A 27,855-nucleotide genomic window follows, 5' to 3' on the forward strand; every position below is an offset into this window, starting at 1 on the left:
AGCTGTACCTAATTGATCTGAGTTTGGACCGCAAATGTGTAAGACAGGTGCTTAAAAATGATGAGAGACTTGTACCGTCAAAAAGAATGTAAATCAGAACAAATGTAATAAGAAGAGAAATGAACATAAAATTTGACTCCAAGCAAAGACATGGGAGAAAAATAATAAGCTTGAATAGAAAAAAAAAAATCAATTTAAGATTTGAAGTAACACAATCAGAGTCACTTGCATTGGTGTTTGACCAGTAGAAGAACAAGCATTACAAATTCACCATTGCACTACCATTGCTTGCAAAGCTAGAATCTATTTTTATGCACACATTATGTGGCTGTTACAGGCCGGGGCTCTTGTTCATGTTTACACCGACGGGACTGTTTTGGTGACTCATGGAAGTGTTGAGATTGGTCAAGGATTGCATACAAACGTCCCTCAAGTCGCTGTATCCGCCTTTTAACATTCCGCTTAGTTCAGTTTTCGTGTCAGAGACAAGCACTGACAAGGTACATTTAACTCTGTTACAGGCTTGTTGAAAACTTGATTTGGAAGCTCAGGTTTGGTATTTCATCTCTCTATTTTGTATTGCATAACGATAGAGAACTTAACTTTCTTACATTGTTACAGTAGATTAATCATTTGATGGTATAGTTGTGACAGAGAATCCGTGTATCCACAATGTCAAATTATAAGGTTTGATGTTATGCTATTAAAACCTAGATGGTTTATTATCGATTTTATGAATCAGTATCATACTTGAATATAGTGAAAAACTCTAGGATAACACAATATGACAAGAGAAAATGACTAACGAGGATGAGAACTTTTGGAATTCAGACATACATATACGGGATCAAAAAATTGAAGGCGGGAATGAATGTCCCTTCAGAGCTTTATGAACAAAACCAGCCTTCCCTATCCATACGATTGAGAACTTAATTTTCATACATTGCTTCTACTCTTCTTACATTCACTATCCATACATTCTTATAGTGAGACTATAACTTGTCAAATTGAAGGTACAAGCAACGGCGAGGCATATGTTACAATTACTAAACTGACACTGAATTTATATAATCATAAGTTTTCACTTTTCAGTATGCTTTTTTGCTTGTTTGCACATTGTTAAATAGAGTTGCAATTTTGTCTCCCATATTGTCTCGTTGAGCAAAATTTGAACCGATAGATAACCGACTAAATTCTCTTAACCAAACTGAAAATAACTGAATAGTGGTTTGAACCAAACCGACTACCCTAATATGGTAGGCTAAACAATTTGTTTATTGGACTTCATAAATGACTTGGCGTGTATGAGAGATCCTCTGACCGTGTTGGAGATTTTGCTATTATATATACAATAATAAAAATGTTGAGACGATTTGTGAAAGTGATAAGCAATTAAGATGAGACTAGGTAACAACTCGTACATAAAGATAAATCTATGAAGATAAAATTAGTGTTATGAGCAAAATTATTTTAGAGGATCTATAATTTGTTTGTGTAAAAACAGTATATATAACCGGTGAGAATATATTTAGATCAAACTACTATATATCAACTAAATATATGATCCGCTCTTTCTTCAATCTATGCAAGAACTTTTATTTTGTTTAAATTTTTTTGGTGTAAAAATATGTTTCACCTGTGAAATATTATACCAATTGTATTAAATAAGTCATATAATAATGATTATGGTGATAATTTTATTTTGGAAAAAAATTAAATATGTGAATGTGAATAGTAATCAGTTTTTTTTAATAGGTGAATAAATTCAAGTTTTGAAAATGTTTTAGATCTAATAATGTTATAATAATTAAATATGTTATACAATGATTAAATCTATTTTTAAATTGAAATGTTTGATTTTTTAATTAATTGAAAAGGAATATTCTTTAATCATTCAATAGCAATTATGTGAATATCCATAAAAATAAAGACAATAAATTCATTGGTGTCGCGAGCTCTCTAACAACGACACCTCAGCATTTTCTTGAGAATGCTTCTCTATTAATATATAAAGGATACTTTAAACCACGATTACATACAAAGAACATAGGGGTGAATTATCCATAAAGTGAGCTTAGAGAGAGAAAGTGATTGGTCGAAAATGGAAAGGCACCGAAGAAGTAAGCTCCGTAAAGCTTTATTAGCAACCATATGTAACCGTGCCTAGACTTATGGGGACTTAAGGCGAAATTGAAATTAAAAGTTTTTCTAAAAAAAAGGTTTAAATAAAATAAATGTAAAAATCATTTTAAAACATAGAAATTATTGAAAAAAAAAAAACAATACTCTTTAAAAACTAAGGTAGTCTTTGTTCCTTATATTTAAATAATGTTTCACCAAGTTATCATAATCTAGGTTCTTTTTTTAACTATATGATAGCAAACACTTGATTATGATTTCACAAACACAAAAAATATATGAAAGAATGGTGGGGCTTGAGGCAAATGCCTTTTTTATTGCCCATAGGCACGGCTTATGTAAGTAATATTAGGCACGGCTTATGTAAGTAATATTTCTGAATTTCATCGAATTGTAAAATTATTATTCTATTATCCTAAACTACACGCATGAACTTAAAAATAAACACCTAAGTAATCACAACATCGATATAATAATGCTCGTGCATATAGCATCCACAGAACAATATATATAGAGAAAATACAAAGGTTCATCATGACCCTGTGGTATTATCCGCTGCATCCACTGCAAAAGCCAATAAAAGAATTGTTTTTAAAAAAAGAACACTGGACAATTACTGTAAGTGTGGAATAAGATTTTAAAGGTATGAACGGGTCTTTACATGCCAAAAAAAAATAATTGACCCTTACTACTAAGATAAATTTTCTATGCTTGCAGAGTAAAAAACCAAAATAAGTAAATATGAGTTTACCTTTCTATTTTAGTTGTCATAGTTAGGGAACTGCTAACTTCCATAACCTATATATAGTTAGAGATGGAATCAAGGGGTTAACCTAACCGATGTTTGGGATAACGGTTGAATAATAACGATGATACACAAAATCTGCGAGAAATACCTTGCAGATTTATAAATATTTCTTTGAAAACAACTTTTCTAGTTGTCTTAGCACATTTACCCACATCGTCTCGACAATGAGAATCTTCAAACTTGGTCGACTCTTAACTCTTGTTTCCTGGACATGGGTAATAACATGTTAAATAATAATGAGTTAAGCTAATCAATCAACTTAGAACCATAATTGAAAAAAGAAATATGAGATAATCGATGAACAAAGAGGAGACAGTAAACTGAGGAAAAAAAAAGAGGAGATTAGTAAATTGGTTCGATGAAGAAAATACCTGATTTCAGAGAATAATCGACGTGAAAACTGAAAGGGTGAGTAGACTATCCGAAATATTTTATAGATATCCCTGATTGGTAACGGCTGTTACTTATGTTTGTAAAGACTTTAACTTTAAAATTTTATCTGTAGAGAATTTGGCTGTAGATGTTTTGACTGTATAAACTTTAATTGTTAAAATTTGATTGGTAACCAACACTTTTAAAATTATAGTTGTTACTTTTATTATTAAAATATATTGAAATGATGATAATGAAAATAAAAATAATAATTATTGAAATGGATCTTAAAAGAAAGAGAAAAAAATAAGAATAATTAATTTATAAAAATAAAATATGTAAAATATATATATAAACTTGTGGAGAGGTTTTAAATATAATAGGAGGGAAAAAATAAAGTTTTCTATTTTTTTAATTTTAAAAACTGAATTTGAGGTTTTAAAAAATCTGAGAAAACAAATTATTGATTGTCAAGCTTTTTATTTGTTTTAAAGTCTTAAAAGTCTTGTGTCTATCAGAACCATAATTAGTAGAGATTTTGGAGGAGAAAAAAGTGGAAGAGGTGGAGATCGTGGGTGTAGAATAAAAGAGAAAAATGTTTTTAGATATGTAATCGTTTTTTTTTCTCCTTTGTTCCACCATCGTTTTTTGTTTTATAATTTTTTTCTAAATTAATATGGTTTTGCTGAATTGTCAAGTTTTTAGTGGTGCAGTGACTTGTGCTTTATAGGATAAATAATTAAAGAAAAAAAGAACAAAAACAAACCCAGGCGAAACGCGTATCGAATTTTTCTTAAGATTGTGTATGTTGCGATCAATTATCGAGTTCTACTGTTGTTGTTGTTGTTGTTGTTGTTGTTGTTGTAGTGATCTTGTGTAGTACCATAGATTGAATTTATCAGTGTATGTAGGTATCAATTAGAACGATCTCTAGGTTAAATAATTTATGGAATTTTGTGGGATTAGCATAGTCATAATAAGCAAATTCTGTTGATGGATTTAGTCAGGTCTGGATTAAAGTGATTTTGTATGCACCTCTCTCACAACACCATTGTTTTTATACTTTCATATAGATTTATCATGGCCGATTTTGAGAGGTTGTGTTTGAGTATTTTTCTTGGGCTCATTCTTCTATCCCTTCCACATGCAACATCTATGGACCTTACAAAAGAAGCAGGTTCCAGGCTTCTCTATTTTTTTCTTGTTGAGTGTTTGTTTGTCTCACACTTTGTAGTTACTAATCTATGTTCTGTATTTATTGTTTTCTAGAAAACGGATGCCTTTGTCCTTGCCCGTGTAACCCATTGCCTACAAAAGAATACGCCCCACCTGATGGTTGGTGGATTGTCTCTCTGGTATCCATTTTTGCTGTCATAACAGTGACGTTTTGCTTGTCACAACTGATATATGCAGTACGTCCAGCTCCAGCTCCAGCAGAAACATTGGAAGTGAAAAACAAAAACATGGAAAAGTATGACTGAGGAATACTATGCACGAAGTTCCTATCTTTAGAAGAAGAATCTAAATCCTCCTCATCATATGCTTTTTAAAAGAGCTTGTCATGGAAGTATCTTTTGGTGGAAACAAAACATTTGTCATCTTCGAACTCAATCATGTGTCATTTTTGAATCGCTTACCATCATTTCTCCTTTACCTACGCTTTTGTAGAAATCTCTATTGCTGGGATTCTTTTCTTTAAGAAGATTTAAAAGTTATATGATTCAGCTTTTGTCTAACTTAATTTTCTAACATTTGTTACAGTAGATTAATAATTTGATGGTATAATTTAATGTGCGCCTGCGCTTAGAGGTTTTTTCCGTCGGGCTAGAGGAAAGTAGAGTATTATCTAGGAGTCTTTGGAAAGGTTTAATTGCAAGGAATCTAGTGCAACCAACGACTTGTTAGAATTTCGCTCAGAATCATCCAAATCAACTGAAACCTGGAAAAAAACCTGAATTGATGGTTGATGCGGCAAATTCAAAAGATCGTGGAAGATTCATGTGAAGTATATATAAACTGCCTAAAACTTGATTGGGAACTTCATGATACAGAGTTATAATGAGAATGTGAACTTTTCTTCCAAAGAATGACCAATAGAACAATAAGAAAATGACTTGGATTATAATGAGAATGTGAACTTTTGGAATACAGAGTTAATTTCTTGAGAACAAGTTACTTTTCCGCTATATAATCAACTGTATCATGTCCAGAGTTGAGAGAGCTACACATTGAAAAATTAGAAACAAGAAAATTAGACAGAGGTAATAAAAAGAAGACATACACATACGAGATCAAAAAATTGAAGGCGGGAATGAATGTCCCTACAGAGCTTTATGAACAAAACCAGCCTTTCTTTCCTATCTGCAACTCTTCAAAAGGTAAGATGATGGACTTGAATAGCCTCCCGGAGAAGCTGCGGATACCATTGTTTTCCCTGGTGTCCCACAATCGCTGAAGTCTAAGGTGCGACGCTCCACCTACATTTTAACAGAGAACTGGTTCAGTGTAAGTCAATTTATAAACTCAAACTGTTATTCCTCTTATCTCTACCAAGTTCAGCATCTAATTTTAACATTAAGCTAGACCAAGATAGAGGAAGAGAATCGATAAGGTCTTATTAATGCCAAACCTGGGATCGGTTTCCAAGCTGATCGTGAGGAAGGTGATGATTTTCTTTCCCTTGAATGGACTTGTTTAGCTGTCTCTTCTTGAGTATTGTTTCAGGTGTGTCATTACCTAAAACTTCCAAGGCATCTGCATATGCCGTAGCTGAGTGTTCACTCAAATGCTTCATCAGTCCTATGGCATCATAACTTCTCTCCCCGGGACTCATAAAGCACCCAATATCCTGGAAAGAAAAGAAAAACAACAAAGAATACACGTCCATCAACAAGCGCTTTAATCTAAAACAAAAAGTAGAACATCCAGAGACTAAGTTCATTCAAAGTTACTCCAACTCATATATTTACCTCAAATGTAATTTCTGGAGGCAACTTTGGACTTTGCAAGAAAGAACCAAAGAGTAAAGGAGATTTCCAAGGTGATGGGGTATCAAGGAGTTTTCTAAACGGAGTTCCATCAAATCTGGAAAACGAGTGAGACCATGACAACTTAGAATAGAACTTTCCAGCTAATATGTTTCAATAGCAAAAACAGATATCGAAGACATTGAGAGGAAAAGGTAAAACTTACATGCTGAAGTTTTCAATATCAAAGCTGGTCCCTGCAGAGTTAATTTTATCGAATGCTGATAAAGGAGAAGAGTCTACTGTGCATGGAGGTTCTGATGGGATTTCATCAGTTGGAATATCACCTAATGAGCATATGTGCTGGTTTGATAGATCTTTCGCACTTGTATTAACTTTGCTATCGGATCTACATCCAATCATACCAGGTGAAGACAGTCGTATCTCAACCAAACTTCCAGAAGTTTCTTGATCCTGGTGCAAGGAAGAGATGTATAAATTTATGTTATTCGAGATTTAGCACCAATTATAAAAATATTATCCTCATGAAAGACAGCTCAAATACCTAGATGCAATGTGTTTAAGTTCATGTGACTGATTCGATCTCACAGGAAGATATTTCAACAAACTAGATTGATGTTTTAAGCAACAAGAAGTGTACTAATAGACTCGATAAGGGTATACCAGACATTGCACCTTACAGCCATAGATATCAGAGAATGAGATGACTGGGATTTAATAAGTAATATTAGATAATATGCAAGAACAAAGACGGACTTACATTTTTAGCTGAAGCACCACCTTCATTACATCCCTTTTCATTTTGCATAGAAGTCACTCCACTTGACTTTAAGGTTTCCTTTGGTTCCTCATCTCTCGGAATCATTTCTTGATCTGACTGACCTGATGCAGCATATCTAATATCTTTGGCTTCGGAACGGGAGGCGCATCTATAATTATTTTCAGGAGATTCTGACGGACGAGAGGACATGCAATCATCTCCTTCATCAAGCATTACATCTAAGCATGAAAAATCTTTAGCCAAGGAGGAAGTCGAAGCCCTTCTATGCTTTTTGTCTTTTCTTCTATCAAGTACAGGTGACAGCAAGTCTCGATGCCGCTTCTGTAAGATGGATGGTGCATTACTTGAACTTTTGCCAGCATCATTAAGCATGACATCAGGGCTCCTGTCGTGACACGGTGAATCCCATAACCTTAACGGAGTTGTACAATTCATCGAAGAAATCATCAACTGGCGGATACCAAAGGGACTGTACTCTTGCCGTAAGTCACTATTTGATGGTACAAGATCACAGCTGAAGAAAGGAATATCGGCACTTGGAAAACGTGGCGGTTCATAACAAAGAGCTCCTTTGTCTTTTTCATCTGGCTTATCATCGATAGGAAAATAAATCTTGTTCACTCTAGAAGGAGAAGAAAAACTATTCAGAGGTACTAGCTTCAAAGAGTCCTTGGGAATATATGACAGCCCCTGTTGTTCTGGGATACCACCATTATCATCATTTCCATGGGAAGTTATATGTCCATCAGTGTCGATGAAACCATCATTTGTATCAGTCTTACGTTCTAATCCAGTATCTAATAAGGGGACACAATTATGAACCGCCAGGCCCTCAGAACTTGAAGGATGCCAGGATAAAGCTGGAAGTTTTCCAGTTTCATGAACATGGGTTTCTACAGACTGGGAACAAAGAGATCCTTTGCCCTTTTGAGGGCCAATCATATTCCGACCTTGCTCACCAGAAGATGTACAGCTATCTTTCATGGTATCTGGGAAAAGAACCCTACAACATTCCTCATCCGTGATCAAAGTTTGAGCTTCTGGATCTGTGTCTGAGTTTGGCAAAGCAGGTTGATCACTTAATCTTACTGAACTTTGAAAAGCTTGTTGAAGTGCTTGATTTTTTCCGTCGTTGTTCATGTTATGGGTCAATAAGTCTAGATCGAGGTCCTGTTTGGCATCATTAGATACACCCTTCAATTGATCCTCCGTATCTGTGGTAGTTCTAACCTTGTGAGAACAATTAAGATTCTCAAACTTCTTTGAGCATTCTGCTTCACAAGAAATTTCTGGGACAACAATTTTGGCATCTTCAAAGGGAGGGTAGTATGGTTCTGCAGCATCATTTGATATTTTCTGCTCTGCTCCTGAATGAAATTCAGGCATGTAAAATTCCTCATTTCCAGGTTTAACCTCATCTTGGAAATCATTGGTTGACTGTGAGAAAACAGTTGAAGCTTGGCTGCATTCTGATTCTTCAGCATCGACTGGCCTTGAATTACCTTCATCTCCACTGCTGTGCATCCACGAGGGAGATGGAGCGATAGATTTGTTCTGAAGGGCAATTAATGGCGAGCTTTGACACTGATCTAAAAGACCTGATGCATAGTAGGAATCCAACTTCTTCTTAACTGAGCTGTTCCAGTGATTTTTTATCGAATTATCTGACCTATAGGAACGTAAGAACAAATAAGAAAATCACCAAAGCAGGAAGGATCATCAGCAGCAAAAAAAAACAGTATTCCATCGCATACGAGGCCACCAAATTTTAGGAACATGCTATTGTTATACTAAGATTCATGGAAAAGACATATTTACCTTCCTGGCAAAAATTTCATTAGCTCTGCCCACTTATTCCCATAAATTTGATGTGCACGAATAAGAGTCAGTTCCTCTTCCTGAGTCCATGCATTTTTATTGATCCCAGGGTTAAGATGGTTATGCCACCTACATCAGCCACAATACTGTTCATGTGCATCGCAGTACTACCCAATGTATGAAGTGTAGTATAAAAATATCATTTGATCGGAAAAGAAGTAGAGAGTTGTGCCTACCTTTCCCTACATTGTTTCCCTATGCGACCAGGTAAATGCTGAGATATAGTAGACCACTTCTTTGGCCCATGTTTTTCAACCAGAGCAATTATAGTGTTATCCTCCTTTAAAGAATATGGAAAAATGATATGTCATGAAACACATTACAGATGCTATATAAGGTGTAAAAGACTCAAATTAAGCAAAGCATATAAAGCAATTCACCAAATCACCTCTTTTGACCACGGTCCTTTCACAAGCTCCGGGTTCAAGACCTTTTGCCATCTATGAAGACACTGGACATCAGTCCGATCCTTAAAACATTCAGCTGAAAAGGTGAATCAAACAAAATCACACATTACTTTCAACATACTAACTAAACTAAAGACTACAAAATCAGAATTCGCTATTTGACTTACCTATTTTCTTCCAGTTCTTTCCTTGAAAACGCTCAACAGCTTTGCACAAGACATCGTCCTGATCCAGGAATACAGAAAATTAATCCTAACAGAAATATTCTTTTAAGAGACAAATCTTCAGTACGTGCAAGGGGATGGATAATTCAACTAGTTAAATAGGACTGTACAAAGCAAACAATAGGGTGTGATATAACCAACTGATTACACTCAGCCAGTTTTCCGGGAAGCATCAGATAGACAAGAAAAAAGGACACAGGAGCGGAACACACCTCTTCAGGAGTCCATTGTCCTTTGGTGGATCGTCTTGCAGGGCCAGATGTTCTCCTAAGAAAATGTCACAAAGAGCTTACAACATTAAACCTAAGAATGTCTAGTTGAATGCCAAAAACTGGTGCTAAAAAAGCAAATTCCAACTTCAACATTGAAACCCAAACAGAAAGAAGAGAAGGGAGGCGTACCCATGTTTCCCTTTAAGATCGGCTTGGAAACTCTCTTGTGGGGTACTAGGTGCTTTCATCTCACGCTTCATAGTTAGCAGCAAAGAAAGCAATATGAAGACACACCACAAAGTCAGTTTCTTTGATGTGTCTTACAAATCATCATAAGCCTACCACAATGCTACAATCTGAAAATAAAAATTAAAAAACACAGTCGGACTTGTTAACAATTAGGCATTAGCTCAATATATATAACTCAGCAAAAGACTAAAACAACGAAGAAATTACAAAAACAAAAGTAAAGAAGGTAGCTTTAGATTATGAGATTGGATTCCAAAAGCAAAAAACCTAAGAGAAGAAGTCGTAATTAAAGAACCCAGAACAAAAACCTCAAAACTAAAAAAAAACTAAAAAAAAAGCTTGGAACTTGCTCTGAAACAAAATCAGGATGAAATTGAAGCTTTTTACGATGTAAGGGAAGATTCAAAGAGTGGATTTTTAGATGTTTGGTTCAGGAAGAAGAAGTATTCGTGAAAAAAAACTAACCAAAATGTGACCATAAGAGACGGAGACAAGGTCATACGAGTAAGCCTCACACTTTGGCAGATCCACGAAATCCAAGTAATTAAGACGTCGCTGTGAATCCAGACGACGGCGAAGAAGAAGAAGAAGAAGAAGAAGAAGAACACAAATCGAATTAGAGAGAGAGAAGAGAGAGAAGAGGTGTATTCAAAACTCAAACATGGAGAGGCGGAATTCGAAGTGAGAGGAGAGAGAGGAAGAGAGAGAGAGAGATCAAAACAAAAAGGGAAAGTGATCTCAGCCGTTAATTTTAATCTCTGAATCTCTTAAGTTTGGTCTCTAATCTAATCTCTCTCTCCCCATAATAATAATAATAATAATAAAGTTTTATTTTTTTTCTTATTTATTTTTCAAGGATTTTGCTTGCATTCAGATAACAACATCTACTCTTACTTTTTAAGATTTAGGTTAAGATGACTTTATTTGTTTTTTTTGAATTTTGAAGGAGATTGATGAAATTTGCCAGTAACAGAGCTATTCTAAAGTCAGCATTAAAAAAGAACCCTAAAAACAATGTGGACAAGGTCAAAACGAAAGGACCAAGATTTCCAATTTGATTCTCAAAATTACGACTTATGTATATTAATGTTAAACTATTACTATGAGCGAGTTAGTTAGTAGCAAGTCAGACAGTGGGATACTTTATGTTGTTAATTGTTAGTTATTCGTCTGTAAATTTGGGAAAGCTTCCTAAAATAAACTTAAGCTAGGTTTTAAACCAAAAGAAGATTCTGCACTAATAAAACCAAAACAAAACCAACATATGATTGACTTAAAACAAAATTTGCTAATAACGAACTACTACTACAACTGCATTTGCTGATTTTCTAGTTATATCAATCATCGCAACAAGTTTGGGATATGGTTTTTGACTGTGAAGTATACGGAAAAAATTAAAGTTGCAACTAGAGAAATATATTAAAAACACTCAAGTGTCACGAGCTAAAGAGAGACAAAAGTAGAAAAAGCAAGCTCTCTCATGCTTCGACCTTCTGGGATTTGTTCCAGCGACCACCTGGGGAATCTGATCCCCTCTTACGCCCGAATCTCCCTCCTCTTCTTCCTCCCCTGCATAGTCCATTACCGATTTATATTATATGATTATTCCCTTTTTTGGGTCTCCATAAAAACCAAACAACACTTCTTTTGAGATTATATACTATAATAATAATAGAGAAACATATGAACTCACCTTCCTCCACGGCCACCCTTGTCAAACCGATCTTTGCTGCGGAGGAGGGTCCAATACTCCTTTTCAGCTTCGCCTAACATTGTCAAGTAAACCATTTAACTCAAGCAGAACAAATATAACTTCAAAAAGATAAGATGGAAGTTGAAAAGGTGTTTCTTACCAGTCACAGGTTCTAGGACAGCAATAAAATTCTTCACGGCTAGTCCACCTTCTTTGGCTAATACTGCTGCTGCACGGGCTTTCTGGGATGCTTCAGGTTCATCAAACCTTAGGTAACCAGTCTCAGATCCCATCTTGAAATCCACAAACTTCACAGAGACAAGAATAAAGGATCATCATCAACAATGGGTTAGTCAACAACAAATGCTATATGAGATATTGAATCTGTTTCATGTAGACAGCTGATGTAGTACCTTGACATCACCAAATTTTCCAAAAACAGCCTTAAGATCTTCGCGTAAGACAACTTCCTTGTTATCTTTATGGGTAGCTAGAGCACCCTTTTCTTCTTTCTCATCATCTTCATCCTCTGCTCCCTGGGCCTGAACCTCATCAGTGTTTTCTTTATCAGCTTCAGGAGTATCTGCTGGCTCTGATTCATTTTCACCCTTTATCTTATCAGTTGGCTCCTCAGAACTTTTTTTTTCTGTGGTACCCTCTTCAGCTGACCGCTTGAGAGTGAATGAAATGATTAAACCCTTGGGATAACTATAATATGATAAAAATAACCATAATCAGATCAAGAGAATTATTAGCAAGAATAGACATGAAAAATAATAGCAACAGTCAAACACTTACTCTGGCTCATAATCGGAACTCTTTTTGTGATCAGAACCATTCTTCTGATTTGCAGAACCCTTTTGGGGTTGGTAATTAGCAAATTTTACTTCATCCTTCTCCCTATCATCATCAAACTCTTTCCTGAAAAGTAAATATCATCTTTAAGTAATTCATCCATACAATCAATAGAAAGACTTGTAAAATGAGAAACAGTCATCAAACAGGAAATGTATCCATGTCCAAGTAGACTTACTTCGGTTTCAGCTCCAACTCCTGACCAGCAAAGACCAAATTTTGCTTCATGATCTTCTGGGCATCCTCTTCTGTAGGGAACTCAACCAAGGCAACACCAGAAAATAGCCTCGACTCTGCCACGTGACGAGGCATCCTCACACTGTTGACCTGAACGAAAAAAAAAACACATACATATATCACACCATTGTATAACCAGTTAATCTAACTGTTACATGTTTCGGTAAAATTTTGAGTAATGGCGAAACACCAATAATTCAATCTATAGTGGAATGAATACCTTTCCATACTGACTGAAAAAGGATTCCACGTCTTCCCTCTTAACATCATAGGAGAAAGGTGACGCAGCTACTGTTCTAGCATTTAGCTGCTCAACCAAATCTTCCAGCTTCAACAATTGAGTACTCCTACCAACCTTCTTCCCTGTGTAAGCAAATTCAAAAACAAAAGTGATCACTAAACTGTAAAAGATACATCCCCAAACTGAGTACCATTCTATTGTAAATTCCAAATACAAAAACAGATCTCAATGCAGGTAACACAAACCCTTGACCTTATAATTGAAACTCTAAAATTACTATCTTTCTTCTAAGACATCACTACCTTCACTGAATCAACGGAAGCAAGTGTTAACCATATCCAATCCCACCATAAACAACCCAATAAAAAAGTTTAATTCAATCAATCCCTAATAAAAAAACTCACCATCCTCTGAAATCTTGAGAGCAGAAGAGGTACGAAGAGTATCAGCAACAGCTTTAATGGTATCTTCAGGGATATCATCTCCTTTGGAATCACCCAACTTCAAATATCCTCTCATCTTACTGAATGAGCAAATCAACGCCAAACTAACCACTGGTATTACCAAAACCCCAAAAACAAAAACACATCAATTAGCAATTACAAAAAAAAAAAAAAAAAAAAAAAAGAAGAGCGATTGAATTTGATTAAAAAGTTGGAAACTTTACAGCCATCTTCACTCTCTGTGACCGTCTTCTTGAGAAAATCATCAATGGGTAGATTACTATCACTAAAGTAGAACTCCACCTGATTAAAAAAAAAAAAAATCACAACACAATTTGACAAACTGATGAAAAACGAAGAGTGGGAAAGAGGAAGAAGAGAGGTTTTGTACCTGGCGCAGAACAGTTTTGGCTGTCTCTTCGGTTAGACAAGGGATCGACATATTCGTTCACTGGCTCGAGAGAGAGAGAGAGAAAGAGGAGGAGGAAGAGAGAGACGAAGGGGGTACTACTAGGGTTTTAGTACTACTAGGGGATACAGCTTCCAATTTTTTCTTTAAGTTTTCGACTCAATTTGTATTTCCTTTTTTTTTGGTTTCTCGACATATACTAAATTTTTATTACTTAATTGCCCGATTATATGTAGATTATTCAATTTACCCCCCGCTATGCTTTATAACTTCTCAATTTGTACCCGAATAATCCGATTCATCTAATTTACCCCCAATATTAGCAATATATTTCATGATTTTTTTTTTTTTTACTGTTCAAAAGTGTGAAATAAAAAATTGATAGTTGTAAAAGGTTACAATATGAAAGAGTTGAACTAGGATATACATACTCGTAAGTTTTGTTATTTATTAGTAAAGATATGGTGTTTGAGGAAGGACTGAGGAGTGTAAAGGTTATTTTGGAGTACAATGAGATTTACATTCGCAGTAATGTTTGTACTTGTTGTGTAACATGACAACGTTATTACATGTGCAACTAAGAAACTTCTTTTTACTTTGATCGGTCATGTATCTCATGCACAACTTTTCTCCGTCTTGGCTACATTTACCATCCAAGTCTCCTGTTGTTGTACACAGTTCCTCTGCCTCCACTTCTGTTATTTTATATCAACCACACAAACACAAACAAAAATCGTTAATTGTTATATTTAAAAGATCTTTTATAACAATATATATATATATATACTTTTGTTTCTTAGTTTTATATATATTATATTCCGAGTAATATATACAAGAAACGCTAATACATTACCTTTACGGCCACCTCTTAGAACGAGAAACATGATAGTGTAAGAAACGATAAACAAAGTAACAGATCTCATGATTAAAAAGTTTTGATACGAAAGGTTATCTCGATGGTAAATTAACTCTCACAAACTTGTCTTCTTAATCTACTATTCATGATAATAACTATATTCGAGATTATAAAGTAAAAATAGAAGCATCTTTTTTTAGAAATTATTCTTTGGAAAATTCAACGAGCCAACATATTTAACGAGTTCGACGGATCAACTATTTACTTTTAGAAATATTCTTTGGATATCCACTTGTTATATTTTACTTCTTTTTGCGTGTACTACTACGAATTCTGATGGTACATCACCAATTCGTTTTATAAACACGTCACATAAACTATTACAATTCTATTCTAAACTTCATCATCTAACTAAACTCACATAACCATTACGTTATAATGTTTAGTCCACTGAAAATTAATATAGACATTAGTCAGACACACATTCAATCATAAAACATATTTTTGGATTGTCTGGCATCAATCCTAGCAGCAAGGATTGCTGAATCAGAGGTGTTATGGGAAAACGTTCAGGTTGTGTAGGATCCACTTGAGGACTAAGAGTACCATCGAAACTTAGTTATCTAGCTAGGCTGAACTCATATGATCTTTTGAGGATATACTATATGTAGATCTGAAGGTCAAAGAGGACGTGGGTACGTAGGGGGCGGAGATCATCGAGGAACCTTACACTACACGAAAACACGGCATTTGGCACTACTGGAATCGTCTCAAATCAGTCGCTAAGTCGGGATGTGCAACTATTGAAGGACTGTTATATTTGGTCGCAAATTGTTTTGGTCGCAAACCAGTCCCTTATTTGCGACGCATTGGAGACAAGGGTTATGGTCGTTAATTAGCGACTACGGACAGACCGAAACGTACCGTCGTAATGAACGACTCTATAGTGACTCACTGGCGCAGTCGTAATTGGCGACTACGGACAGACCGGAATATACCGTCGTAATTAACGACAGTATAGTGACTCGCTTTGGCAGTCGTAATAGACGACTTCTTTCAGACGACATGGTAGTCACAAATAAGCTACGTTTGGAAGACTGACTTAATACCACAGTAAACTTTAAAAATCTGAATTTTGGTCCTAAAGTAGTCGCTGTTTATTCACAAGGTAGTCGCAAAGGAGTCAGAATTGTTTGTGACGGACTGAAGACTAAGTTTTTTTAGTCCCAAAATCGTGACATATACACAACGAATTTGGTACTTTGTTTGTGTTTATTTAAATTATAAATGGTCGCAAATCAGTGAAAATATACCTAGTAATTTGGGACAGTATACAATAAATTTTGAAAAAAAAACCTGAATTTAAATTAAAATCCTGATTTGAATGATCTTAACAAAAAACATACAAATCATTCAACGATCATATACAGAAAATAGTTTTAGGCTAAGGATCTAGAAACACTACTACACAATCCAAAAAATAGTTATAGAGGCTTAAGAGAGATAGAATTAGTTTGTTAAGCATGAGAAGATGATACTGACAAAGGTGAAGTGGTTGGTGCAGTCGCAGGTGAAGTAGAGGGTGAACTAGCTCCTGAAGTGGTTGTTGCAGGTTGGTTGACATTGGTCGCAGTGGCTGGAGTGATGTTGGTTGCTGGTGCTGCTGTGGTTAATGGCGCATTGGCTGGTGGTTGAGTAGACAAGAATTCTGCAACCCCCGGATCACTAGTCTTCAAGTAGGATACGAGCATCTCCAAGGTTGCAATGCGGTTTTGAGCGTCACGTTGCTCCTCATCACGTCTAGCATCTTCTCTGGCACGTCGAGCATTTTCTTCATCTTGATCAGCGAGCTTACGACGAGCAACCTGGAGTTGTTCTTGAATCTCTAACAGCGAATCTGGACTAGAGCTTGGATAAGTAGCCTTTCTTTTCCCTTTGGTGATTATCTCCGAGAGACTTCCAAGTCCAAAGGGGGTTCCCTTTGCATTCGTTACAGTACACTAAGACAAAAGAAGAGATGATCATTCACAAAACAAACATAACAAACAGAAATATCACACAAACCCAGATAGAAATATCACACAAACCCAGATAATCAACATCGAGTATTCTCAAGCATCAATCAAAAGTATATCAATATCAAGGATTCTTAAGCATCAATCAAAATCAGATACTTAGCTTAGCAAAATAAGACAATTATCATAGGCACAACAAAGACAATTGTACTGGAAATTACCTTTAAGAAAATGTCATCTTTTTCTTGAATGGGGAGGAGGGTTGCATGAGGAGAATCTGGCGAGGAGTGGTCTGTAACATCAGACTCCATTTGAGACATTACCTCCTCTATGTTCTTCTCATATGTCTCCACAACTTGTTTGGCCTTCTGATCAACAAAACTTCCATCTGCCTTTGTATGTGTTGCGACAAACACCTCTCCAAGCGAGACAGGACGTCCCAACTTTTCTTCCTACAATGGATAGAAAGAATGTTAATTGTGGATACTGAAATATTTAAATGAAATAATTAGAGTTAGTTTAGAGCATTTACCAACTCTTGTTGAATTCGCAAGTAAGATTTCTGCCCGGATAGATGTTTGTGGATTCCAAGACCGTCACGATCAGAATTATGGGCTTGGGATGCATTAGAGCTCTTCTCCTTAGCCTCAGGTGTGTCCCAATGCTCCCACATTTGTTTCCAAAGTGTAGGATTGATCCAAATCGGTGGCTCATCATACGTCTTTGCTTGACTTACAATTCCTTACATTCTGTTTTTCGCTATCTTCACAAATCCTTCTCTCACAAGCTCAGTAATCGCAACATCCCAATTGTATTTCCTCTACACAGTACAACAATGTAAAGTAAGTGTCAAGTAAGTAAACAAAAGACAAACTCATTAACTTAGTTTAGTAAAAAAAGAAACTGTGTCTAAAAAGAAACTAATTACCGCAAAGGATCTAAAATATCTCTCCCGTATGTGTAATGGCGTAACCTTCCAGCTGAAGTATGGACCATCGAACTTTCTCCTTAAAATTCCAGAAATAACACGAGATAGCTTTCCTTTGTCTCGTCCAAACCTGTTACATAAATATGAGAGTGTTAAGTTATAAAATATAAGCCATCAAACATAAGCGAATGGATCACAACACAATAATCTAATGGAAATTGAACTAAACTTCACAACACAATACAACACAACACAACAAACTTTGAAAACAATTGAGAAACTTTGAAAACAACTAAGAAAACGAACCAAACTTTGAAAACAATAAGAAACTGAACCAAACAATAATCTACTTATTTTATCTAAACGATAACACAACACACAAAGCGTTATTCAAATGGTAAAAGAAATAAAAGAAAAAATAAAAGAAAAAAATATTTTACCAAAAGATAATCAAATTATCAAATTATAAAATAAAAAAAAAAAATATTTTACCAAATGATAAAATGATAATCAAATGATAAATATTTTACTTATTTATCAAAATAATAATCAAATGATAAAATAAAAGAAAAAAAATATTTTACCATATGCTTTGAGTGTCGGGGATGGGATGCAGACTCAATATCGGGAGATGGTGTCGACCAGGAAGTGCAAGCAACTCATCCAGTTGCTGTTGGAAGTCTTGATTCTGAGCCGGTGGTGGATGCTCTTGACCGTCCTGATTCGGAGGCGGCGGCGGTTGGAATCCTTGATTCGGAGGAGCCGGCGGTTGATACACCGGATTCTGAGGATTCGGCGGCAGAAACCCCAGATCCTGAAGCGGCGGTGGATAAGCCGGATGGTGAAGCGGTGGTTGATATCCACCATTGTGAAGCGGCTGGTTGTATCCCGGATTCTGAGGAGCCACCTGTTGATACACCGGAACATGAGCATGCGGTGGTGGTGGCTGCTGCATCTAGGAGTGGAGCTGTTGTTGAAAGCCTGGTTGTTGTGGCTGAGGAGAAGCTTCTCGAGGATACTGGGGAAATGATGCTTGCGTATACCGAGATGGAAGCGACGGTTGAGATTGTTGGGAGTGTGAAGAATTTTCGTTGTGAGAGGAAGGGTTAGAGGAGTGAGACGACGAAGCGACATCTCTACTTCGTCTCGCAACGCCGCCAGATCCACGACCACCACCGCCAGATCTACGACCACCACCGCCAGATCCACGACCACCACCGCCGGATTTCATCGGAACAGAAGTCGGAGAAGAAGTCGGAGAAGAAGTAGATTAGAAAACGAAAAGACAGAGAGAAAAGAAAAAAGTGGGTTTCGGGAAATTATGAGGGTTTCGATATTTACTAAGAGTGTTACTCAGAGTGTTCAATGTGATGGGGGGAATAATTAAATTGGGGGGAATAATTACCGCTAATAATTTTCACTAAAATTTGGGGAAATTTTAATCCGTAAGAAAGTAGTGGTACTTTAAGACTACTTTGTGACTGTCGTAAACATTAAACAAAAACTATACTTAGTGGCAGAACAGTCGCAAATTATAAACTCGGTCACCTACACGTCTCAATTTGTTGACATGCACAATCTAAATAGTGACAAAACAGTCGCAAAATATAAGTTCAGTCACAATATAGTCTCAATTTGTGACGTCTTTGTGACAATAAAATATTAGTCTAATTTTGTGTTAAGATTTTTTAACCAAAAACATATTAGACATGACCCTTTGATCATGTATACTCTCATTTAAGAGTTTAGTTTTGATAAAATATCAAACATAATAATTTTTATATGTTTTTGTAAATATATACAACCTTCATTACTCTAACTTAATTAAACACATGTAACCCTAATACATGTGTTGGAGGATATAAACATAATTGTCTAATTTGGTGTTTTATTTATGTGATTATAGAAATTTAGTAAATATTAGATGTCATATATAAGTAGAAATGTATAAGTTGACATTTTTTGTACTCAAATTTGTAAAATTCTAAAATTAATGTAAGATACTCGCTAAACCGTTGTACTTTAAGACTCTATTGCGACCGACAGAAACAGATGCACAATCACTTTAGTGACAAAACAGTCGCAAAATATAAGTTCAGTCACAATATAGTCTCAATTTGTGACGTCTTTGTGACAATAAAATATTAGTCTAATTTTGTGTTAAGATTTTTTAACCAAAAACATATTAGACATGACCCTTTGATCATGTATACTCTCATTTAAGAGTTTAGTTTTGATAAAATATCAAACATAATAATTTTTATATGTTTTTGTAAATATATACAACCTTCATTACTCTAACTTAATTAAACACATGTAACCCTAATACATGTGTTGGAGGATATAAACATAATTGTCTAATTTGGTGTTTTATTTATGTGATTATAGAAATTTAGTAAATATTAGATGTCACATATAAGTAGAAATGTATAAGTTGACATTTTTTGTACTCAAATTTGTAAAATTCTAAAATTAATGTAAGATACTCGCTAAACCGTTGTACTTTAAGACTCTATTGCGACTGACAGAAACAGATGCACAATCACTTTAGTGACAAAACAGTCGCAAAATATAAGTTCAGTCACAATATAGTCTCAATTTGTGACGTCTTTGTGACAATAAAATATTAGTCTAATTTTGTGTTAAGATTTTTTAACCAAAAACATATTAGACATGACCCTTTGATCATGTATACTCTCATTTAAGAGTTTAGTTTTGATAAAATATCAAACATAATAATTTTTATATGTTTTTGTAAATATATACAACCTTCACTACTCTAACTTAATTAAACACATGTTACCCTAATACATGTGTTGGAGGATATAAACATAATTGTCTAATTTGGTGTTTTATTTATGTGATTATAGAAATTTAGTAAATATTAGATGTCACATATAAGTAGAAATGTATAAGTTGACATTTTTTGTACTCAAATTTGTAAAATTCTAAAATTAATGTAAGATACTCGCTAAACCGTTGTACTTTAAGACTCTATTGCGACTGACAGAAACAGATGCACAATCACTTCAGTGACAAAACAGTCGCAAAATATAAGTTCAGTCACAATATAGTCTCAATTTGTGACGTCTTTGTGACAATAAAATATTAGTCTAATTTTGTGTTAAGATTTTTTAACCAAAAACATATTAGACAAAACATAACAGTCGCACTATAATCTCAATTTGTGATGTGTTTCTGACTATAAAATATTGATAAAATTAGAGAGAAAACATCATCGAAATTTCAATAAAATTATAATAACACTAGTGTTTGTGATTTCACTAAAATTACAAATACACAAATAATAAACATGAAAATTATTCATATTCCTCATTTTCATCTTCTTGATCTTCATCCTCATCTGAAGACGAAGACGACAACGAGTAGTTGCCACGAAATTCGTCTTCTTGTTCAGCATCGTTGATCTCAAAATCAAGTTCTTCATTAGGATGATTACCATCTACGAAACTGTCAACTATGATCTCCTCTATTGAATCTGTCATTCCATCATCAACTGTTTGCTGCAATATAACAACCTCCTTTTGTTTTAAGTTCCCTTGTACAACATGCCTTGGATTAACTTTCAGAACATTGAGCCAAAGTTTTCGAGGTCGTTTAGTGTGAGGATATGAAAGATAACAAACTTGATCAGCTTGAGAACCTACACATAAAAAATGGTTCTCCAATTAGATGTATATATATATCTATAAATATATGTTTAAAATAGAACATTACCTAATATAAACGGTTCATAATGTCGGTATCTCCTTGATGACAACACGTCAACAATGCCTCCATCGCGTATTCGAGTGCCTTTGTCAATTGTAGAGTCATACCATTCACAATAGAAAAGTGTGACCCGTAAATTCAAAAATCCTGGATAGGTAAGCTCTATGATATTTTCAATGGTCCCGTAAAAATCGTCCTCGTTAGATGAATCGGAATAAGTTTGTCCTCGGACACATACCCCATAATTCATTGTTTTTTTAGTGAGACCGTGAGCTTTTGTGTGAAACAGATAACCTCTTGTAAAATATATAGGCCAAGACTTAACTTTATTTTCAGGACCGTCCACGATTTCATGGACCCATGGAGGAAAACTTTCAAAACCACCACGCACCTGTGCCAAATATATATACAAAATTTTAGATCACAATATTTATCATGTTGATATAATTAATTGGTGGATAGTAAAACATACATATTGCTTAATCCATTCATGGAAATCTTCTTCTCTTTTCGACCTAACATCTTCATCAGATAGTTCTGGATATTCATATCGAATTTGCGCCTCCAACAATCTGTATTTTATCAACAAAAAGTAAATATTTTAAAGTTTACCTAAGAACATATGGTTATAAATATACTTGGTAAATCAAAAATACCTCTCATGTTGCTGGAAATAATCACAATTGCGCAGAACATATGCGTGTGCACATTTATAATCTTTTTCAGTTAACCAAAATTCACTACTTTTTCCGCCTGGACGACCAACTTGAGTGAATATATCTGGTACTGGTATAAGATATACAGGTACTTCACCTTCTTCATGCCGAATTAACCTGTTAAAGTTTATTTTGTAAAACTTTTTCACAATTTTAGAAGTTGATAGAAAAATTCAATAATCATATTTGAAGTTTTACCTTCTTCTCCTTGCTGTAGAAATATGTGAAGCAAAATAGTGTTCTGAGAAATAAGATATCTCATCATTCAAGTAGGATTGAACTATTGAGCCAGCTAGATATCTTTTGTTCTTCGCTTTCCCTTTTAAACATTTAAAAAACCTTTCGAAAGGATACATCCACCTATATTGCACAGGACCACCAAGTTGTGCTTCATAAGGTAGGTGAATAGGGAGGTGCTCCATTACATCAAAGAATGAAGGAGGGAAGATTTTCTCCAAATTACACAAGATCATGACAATATTATCCTTCAGAATTTCGAGGCGGGATTGCTCCAATGTTCTACTACATAGGTCGTGGAAAAATGCTCCAATCCCTACAAAGTTATAACATGTTATGTTGTTACATATAAATATAATATCAACAACTAAACCAAATTAAATGTTTAATTTATATACCTGAAATCGCCAGGTGGACATTACGCGGTAAAAGCTCTGCAAATATGAACGGAAGCAATCGTTCCATAAACACATGGCAGTCATGACTCTTCATTCCCGAAAACTTTCCATTTTTCATGTCAGCACAACTAGCTAAATCTGCGACATATCCGTCTGGGAATCTAACATCTTCTTTTACCCATTTTAATAAAGCCTCTTTCGCTTTGGTTTTCAATCTCCAAATAGGGAATGGGGCTCTCCCTTGAGCATCTAGATGTAAATCGTGCCGGGAACAAAATCTTGCAATATCCAATCTTGACTGCACTTTGTCTTTCGATCTATCTTTTACATTCATAGTGGTGTACATCAAGTTATCAAAGACATTTTTCTCGACGTGCATCAAATCCAGGTTGTGCCTTAAATTCAGATCGACCCAGTACGGTAACTGCCATAGATAGCTTGACTACTCAGAGATGCTGGTGGCTCGTCATTCAATGAATCTTTTCCCTTCAGAAAGTCCTTTTTATTCTTCCGCATCGGATGACTTGTAGGAAGAAATCTCCTGTGACAGTCAAACCAACATGTTTTCCTCCCAGCTGGTAATTGAAAAGCACCAGTGTCATCCATACAAATTGGACATGCTAATCTTCCATGTGTCGTCCATCCCGACAACATACCGTACGCTGGAAAATCGCTTATTGTCCACATAAGAACAACTTTCATGTTGAAATTTTGATTTAGTGAGATATCATAAGCCTCAACCCCATTATACCATAACTCCTTTAACTCATCGATTAATGGTTGGAGGAAAACATCAAGGCTGGCTCGTGGGTGGTTTGGTCCGGAGTTCAGAATCGTAAGAAATAAATACTCGCTGTTCATGCACATATCCGGAGGTAGGTTGTATGGAGTTAAGATCACAGGCCACAAAGAATGATTTTTGGAGACCCCAAATGGATTAAAACCATCTGTACATAACCCAAGGTAAACGTTTCGTGGCTCTTGCGCAAATGTGGGATGTAAATGTTGGAAATTCTTCCATTCAGGCGCATCAGATGGATGACACATTACTCCATCTTCTGAATCATGCTCAGCATGCCATCTCATTGATGATGCGGTCTTCTCTGATTGGTACATCCTCTTCAATCTATCTGCAATAGGTAGATACCACATACGACTGAAGGGTATTCTAGTTCTACCCCCACTACTTTTGTACCTTGGCTTCCCACAGAACTTGCAATGCTCCAAATTCCCATCTTCTTTCCAAAATATCATACAATTCTCTATACATACATCAATTGTATGGTATGGCAATCCTATCTTTCGAACTAAAGTCTCTGTCTCGTAGTATGAACCAGTAGCTTGATTACCCTCTGGTAAAACCTCCGTAAACAATTCAGCCCAATCGTCCATGCATGCCTTAGACAAATTATTATCAACCTTGATGTTCATGAACCTAGACGCCAATGATAGTTGCGAATGACCTTCATGACATCCATCATAAAGTGGAGTATTTGCAGCATCTAACATGTCGTAGAACCGTTTCGCCTCTTCAGTGGGTTCTTCATGGATATGATCATATCCATGATCATATCCACTTTCATACTCATGATACTCATTAAAAGGCGTGGTACCATGAAATGCATCATTCACCATCTCAACATATACATTTCCCTCAAATCCTATTGGCTGACTACCAGGTTGACTACCATGCTGACTACTAGTACTAGTATAATTTGTATTAGGATAATGACTACTAGTTCCTACCCCTAGCACGTCATAATCTTCACCATGTTCAGACCATACATAATAATTTGGCATAAATCCTTTACTATGCAAATGATTAGATATTGTCGTACCATGCAAAATAACATCGTTCTGACATTTTACTCAAGGACAGTAAAACCTACCTCCACTGTTTTGTGCCATAGGCTGGCTGTTTGCGAAATTCATGAACTGCTCAACTCCCGCCAAAAATTCTTTAGAGATATTATTTGTTCTTCCATCGATCCGATTATACATCCACCCTCGAGATGAATTCCACATAGCTTTTTTTTTTTCTTTTCTTCTAAAAAAACAAATCTTCTTTCTCTCTTTTTTTGTTCTTCTCTTCTAAAAAAAAAAAAATCTTTTTTTCACTACTTTTTTTTATTCCGTCTCTCTACTTAGAAATGAATGAGAGTGATATGAATGGAATGGTGAGAGTGATCCGTTATATATAGTATAAATTTTGCGACTACTTTGCGACTCCAGTAAAAACAGTCGCAAATAAAGACTCCTTTGTCACTAAAAACTACATAATTGAGACAAATTAAAGCTCGAAACAGCTCAATACAAACGCAAACTGAAACATTTATCACGTTTTTTGCCGACATCAATAAGTGACTGCTTTGCGATTGCTTTGCGACTCTTTTGCAACAACGAACCTATGTGTCGCAAATAACGACGCATTTGTCACTGTTTTACCACGTAATAGAGACTCAAAAAGGGTCACAAAAGTTCAGTACAAACCCACACTACCACATTTACCACGTTTTTTACCGACATAGTCACCGACTGATTTGTGACAATAAAATTAAAAGCAAAACAAAAGTGGCAAATACGTCGTGATTTGAAGACAGCTTTGCGACTAACTTTACTGACTTAATCTTCAGTTTATAGTTTGTCATAAATTGCGATTATTTTGCGACGCTCTATTTTTTCTCGATAAAATATCCCATAGTAGTCGCATAATAGCAACGAGTTAGCGACTACAGTTAGTCGTCGTAAATTTGCGACTGTTTTACGTTCATTGTATTCGTCATCGTTAGTCCGTGGCAAAAGTGTCACAAAATAGTCACAAAAGTTTGCGACTATAAATTCAGTCACAAAAAGTAGTCCCAAACGCCGTGTTTTCGTGTAGTGTTAGCATCGAGTCATCGAGATCGGCGAGGATGTTATCCTTAAGATAAAGCTTAGGAAGTGAACATTTTTGGTCTCGAAACACAAGTCATTTTATGTGTCCACATAATTAGCTAGCCTTTCACACTAATAAAACAATTCGTATTAAATTACATCAATCTTACAAATGCTAATATTTGTTTTTGTCAAATAAAAGATTGAAGTCCGCACATACTAGTACCATGGCCAATTACAAATCGTGTATAAGTAGCAAATCATATTATACGTACTAACATTCCTATAACTTAAAATAAAAATTCCAGATTAATAATCATTATGTAAAAATGATTTAACAAAAACTAATATTTGGATCATTACAATGTGGAACAGCTGGACATGGGAAATAAATTGATTGAAAAAAACTCATACTAGTTGGAAAGCCATAACATATTAGTAAATAGTAAAAACAATTACTGTTGGTTATGGAGTTGTAGTTTCATCTTGAGCAGTGATGTTTGCATTCGCAAAAGCGTTTGGTCTTGTGTAACATGTAAAGGTTAGTGCATGTGCAGTTAACATGTCTTTCTTTCTTATATTTATTCGTCATGAATTTCAAGCACTCCTTCTCTCCGTTAGAATCGCAATTTCCATCAATGTCTTCTATTCTATTACACAGTCCTTCAGCTCCCACTTCTTTTATTTTATATCAACCACAAAAGAATAGTATTGTTAGTTTTTTTTGGTTTAAGATCTAGTTAACACAATTACCGTTTGATAGTGCAATATTTTTTGAACACTTTTGTTTTCCCAACAATCTTTTTGCGATTCAAAAAAAAATATTTATAAATTCAACAAGTAAAGAAACAAAATCAAAGTATATATTACCTTTACAAGCGCTCAGAACCAGAAAAATAAGAACATAAGAAACTATAAACCAGGTAACAAATTTCATGATTAAAGAGTTGATAATAAATCTCAATTACTTCCAGGAATTTATTGTTAATATCTTACTCTCGTCACAGGTATTCTCGTAATAAATATAATTAAGCACAGTAAAAATAGGTAAGTACTATATTTTTAGAAAAATATGCTTTGTAAAATTCAACGAGCAAGTAAACGAGTTCGACGGGATCACTTTTTATTTTTAGAAAAGTTCTCCTTTTTATCAATTCCTTCGATGTCTAGTTTACTTTTTTAAATGTGGGAACTAAATATTGCATAAAAAAAAAAATTAGATGTGTGCTGAAAAAAAAAAGATGTGTGCTTTATATTTTAAATAAACATAAAAACAATTCTAGATATGCTTTATATTTTAAACAAGCACAGAAAAAACCATGGATATGCAAATTGTATAATTACTCAGGCTCAACGGCCATGAAAAACCTTCCATCACATTAAATCGAAGACGACCGGTGCAGGGGCGAGGTGGGGCACGTGCCCTATACTCCTTTTTAAATTTCTGCTATTAACATTGTCACATTAAAATCTTTAGCTTAGTTGGTAACTGTTCACAGTAATAATCATTAGGTCCTGAGTTTGATTCTCAAGTAGCACTTGTTATATTTAATTTTTTGTTTTTCTTTTGTTCAGTTTTATATTTGTTGGAGGCTTATGTTTACCTGTGGCATTTTTTTTTTTTGTCAACCATTGGGCCACAACTGGCCGGTCCATTAGGAGCCGGGACTCGATCCCGGGTGTGATGGTGCCTTCTACAAATGGACTTACCTCCTGCTATTACCTATGGCATTTTCTTATTCCATTGTTTCTTAAATAAAACTATATGCAATTATTTCCCTTTTCACTTTATTCACATTTCTTTTATTACAAAGTAGACATATATATCTTAATTTTAAAAAGTATAACCAATAAAATATTAAATTAGTAATAGTAAACAAATATTATCTCTTTGGTAGTTAATTTATTATTTTTAGGCTTTAAATTTGTGTGAAATGATAAGATAAGTGATTTTAAATATATTACAAATATTTATATTCTATAATGAATTATAAGTTTGTAATTGTGTATTTCCTAATTAATAAATTAAGTATGTATGTAATTGAGCAGAACCATAAACCAATATAAACAATATTTTCAAAAAGTTTGGCTCATTTTTTGGACTTCATAGTTCATACCTTAGAATATATTCAAAATTAATGCAAAATATATCCTTTAAGATAAA

At 34.9% G+C, this 27,855-nt stretch overlaps 7 protein-coding genes and 1 long non-coding RNA gene across 9 annotated transcripts; 1 reads left to right on the forward strand and 7 right to left on the reverse strand.

The window, feature by feature from the left end:
- Positions 1 to 3,850: 3,850 nt before the first annotated feature.
- On the forward strand, positions 3,851 to 5,037 carry LOC104729998 (uncharacterized). The gene is made up of 3 exons (XR_758374.2): positions 3,851 to 4,122; positions 4,393 to 4,496; positions 4,589 to 5,037. It is a non-coding gene; the product is annotated as an uncharacterized LOC104729998 (long non-coding RNA).
- A 439-nt stretch (positions 5,038 to 5,476) lies between these two features.
- On the reverse strand, positions 5,477 to 10,860 carry LOC104729997 (transcription factor MYB3R-1). Of its 2 annotated transcripts, none has more exons than XM_010449049.3 (12): positions 10,523 to 10,860; positions 9,998 to 10,164; positions 9,809 to 9,863; positions 9,540 to 9,597; positions 9,354 to 9,448; positions 9,142 to 9,245; positions 8,906 to 9,034; positions 7,067 to 8,756; positions 6,512 to 6,759; positions 6,289 to 6,403; positions 5,949 to 6,167; positions 5,477 to 5,796 (listed from the first exon to the last, which is right to left on the reverse strand). In XM_010449049.3, the coding sequence occupies exons 2-12, from the start codon at positions 10,066 to 10,068 to the stop codon at positions 5,677 to 5,679; spliced, it is 2,904 nt and encodes a 967-aa protein (XP_010447351.1). In that variant the 5' UTR covers positions 10,069 to 10,164; positions 10,523 to 10,860; the 3' UTR covers positions 5,477 to 5,676. The 2 variants fall into 2 exon arrangements, with proteins under 2 accessions (XP_010447351.1, XP_087335219.1); XM_087479093.1 differs by having other exon boundaries at positions 5,477 to 5,814; positions 10,523 to 10,832.
- Positions 10,861 to 11,298: 438 nt separating this feature from the next.
- Positions 11,299 to 14,109, reverse strand: LOC109124532 (la protein 1). The gene is made up of 10 exons (XM_010449052.3): positions 13,918 to 14,109; positions 13,751 to 13,829; positions 13,488 to 13,637; positions 13,063 to 13,205; positions 12,784 to 12,932; positions 12,549 to 12,671; positions 12,164 to 12,458; positions 11,911 to 12,058; positions 11,751 to 11,823; positions 11,299 to 11,626 (listed from the first exon to the last, which is right to left on the reverse strand). The coding sequence occupies exons 1-10, from the start codon at positions 13,966 to 13,968 to the stop codon at positions 11,536 to 11,538; spliced, it is 1,302 nt and encodes a 433-aa protein (XP_010447354.2). The 5' UTR covers positions 13,969 to 14,109; the 3' UTR covers positions 11,299 to 11,535.
- A 254-nt stretch (positions 14,110 to 14,363) lies between these two features.
- Positions 14,364 to 14,925, reverse strand: LOC109128148 (putative defensin-like protein 230). The gene is made up of 2 exons (XM_019233956.2): positions 14,789 to 14,925; positions 14,364 to 14,630 (listed from the first exon to the last, which is right to left on the reverse strand). Exons 1-2 carry the CDS (start codon positions 14,856 to 14,858, stop codon positions 14,431 to 14,433), a joined length of 270 nt encoding a protein of 89 aa, XP_019089501.2. The 5' UTR covers positions 14,859 to 14,925; the 3' UTR covers positions 14,364 to 14,430.
- Positions 14,926 to 16,308: 1,383 nt separating this feature from the next.
- On the reverse strand, positions 16,309 to 18,689 carry LOC109128154 (uncharacterized). The gene is given in 5 exon segments (XM_087478812.1): positions 16,309 to 16,791; positions 17,028 to 17,258; positions 17,339 to 17,626; positions 17,735 to 17,864; positions 18,319 to 18,689. Coding segments are annotated over 5 exon segments (1,503 nt in total).
- Positions 18,690 to 21,054: 2,365 nt separating this feature from the next.
- On the reverse strand, positions 21,055 to 23,151 carry LOC104759941 (uncharacterized). The gene is made up of 6 exons (XM_087478813.1): positions 22,818 to 23,151; positions 22,537 to 22,735; positions 22,123 to 22,299; positions 21,939 to 22,047; positions 21,473 to 21,857; positions 21,055 to 21,398 (listed from the first exon to the last, which is right to left on the reverse strand). Exons 1-6 carry the CDS (start codon positions 23,149 to 23,151, stop codon positions 21,055 to 21,057), a joined length of 1,548 nt encoding a protein of 515 aa, XP_087334939.1.
- A 68-nt stretch (positions 23,152 to 23,219) lies between these two features.
- LOC147930151 (uncharacterized) lies at positions 23,220 to 24,617 on the reverse strand. Its single transcript, XM_087478815.1, has one exon. It carries the CDS (start codon positions 24,615 to 24,617, stop codon positions 23,220 to 23,222), a length of 1,398 nt encoding a protein of 465 aa, XP_087334941.1.
- Positions 24,618 to 25,993: 1,376 nt separating this feature from the next.
- Positions 25,994 to 26,694, reverse strand: LOC109128152 (putative defensin-like protein 231). The gene is made up of 2 exons (XM_019233964.2): positions 26,562 to 26,694; positions 25,994 to 26,369 (listed from the first exon to the last, which is right to left on the reverse strand). The coding sequence occupies exons 1-2, from the start codon at positions 26,626 to 26,628 to the stop codon at positions 26,173 to 26,175; spliced, it is 264 nt and encodes an 87-aa protein (XP_019089509.1). The 5' UTR covers positions 26,629 to 26,694; the 3' UTR covers positions 25,994 to 26,172.
- Between the last annotated feature and the right edge of the window lie 1,161 nt (positions 26,695 to 27,855).

This window comes from Camelina sativa, chromosome 12 (assembly GCF_030686135.1).
Source record: "Camelina sativa cultivar CO46 ecotype springtype chromosome 12, ASM3068613v1".
In the NCBI taxonomy this organism is placed as follows: Eukaryota; Viridiplantae; Streptophyta; class Magnoliopsida; order Brassicales; family Brassicaceae; genus Camelina; species Camelina sativa.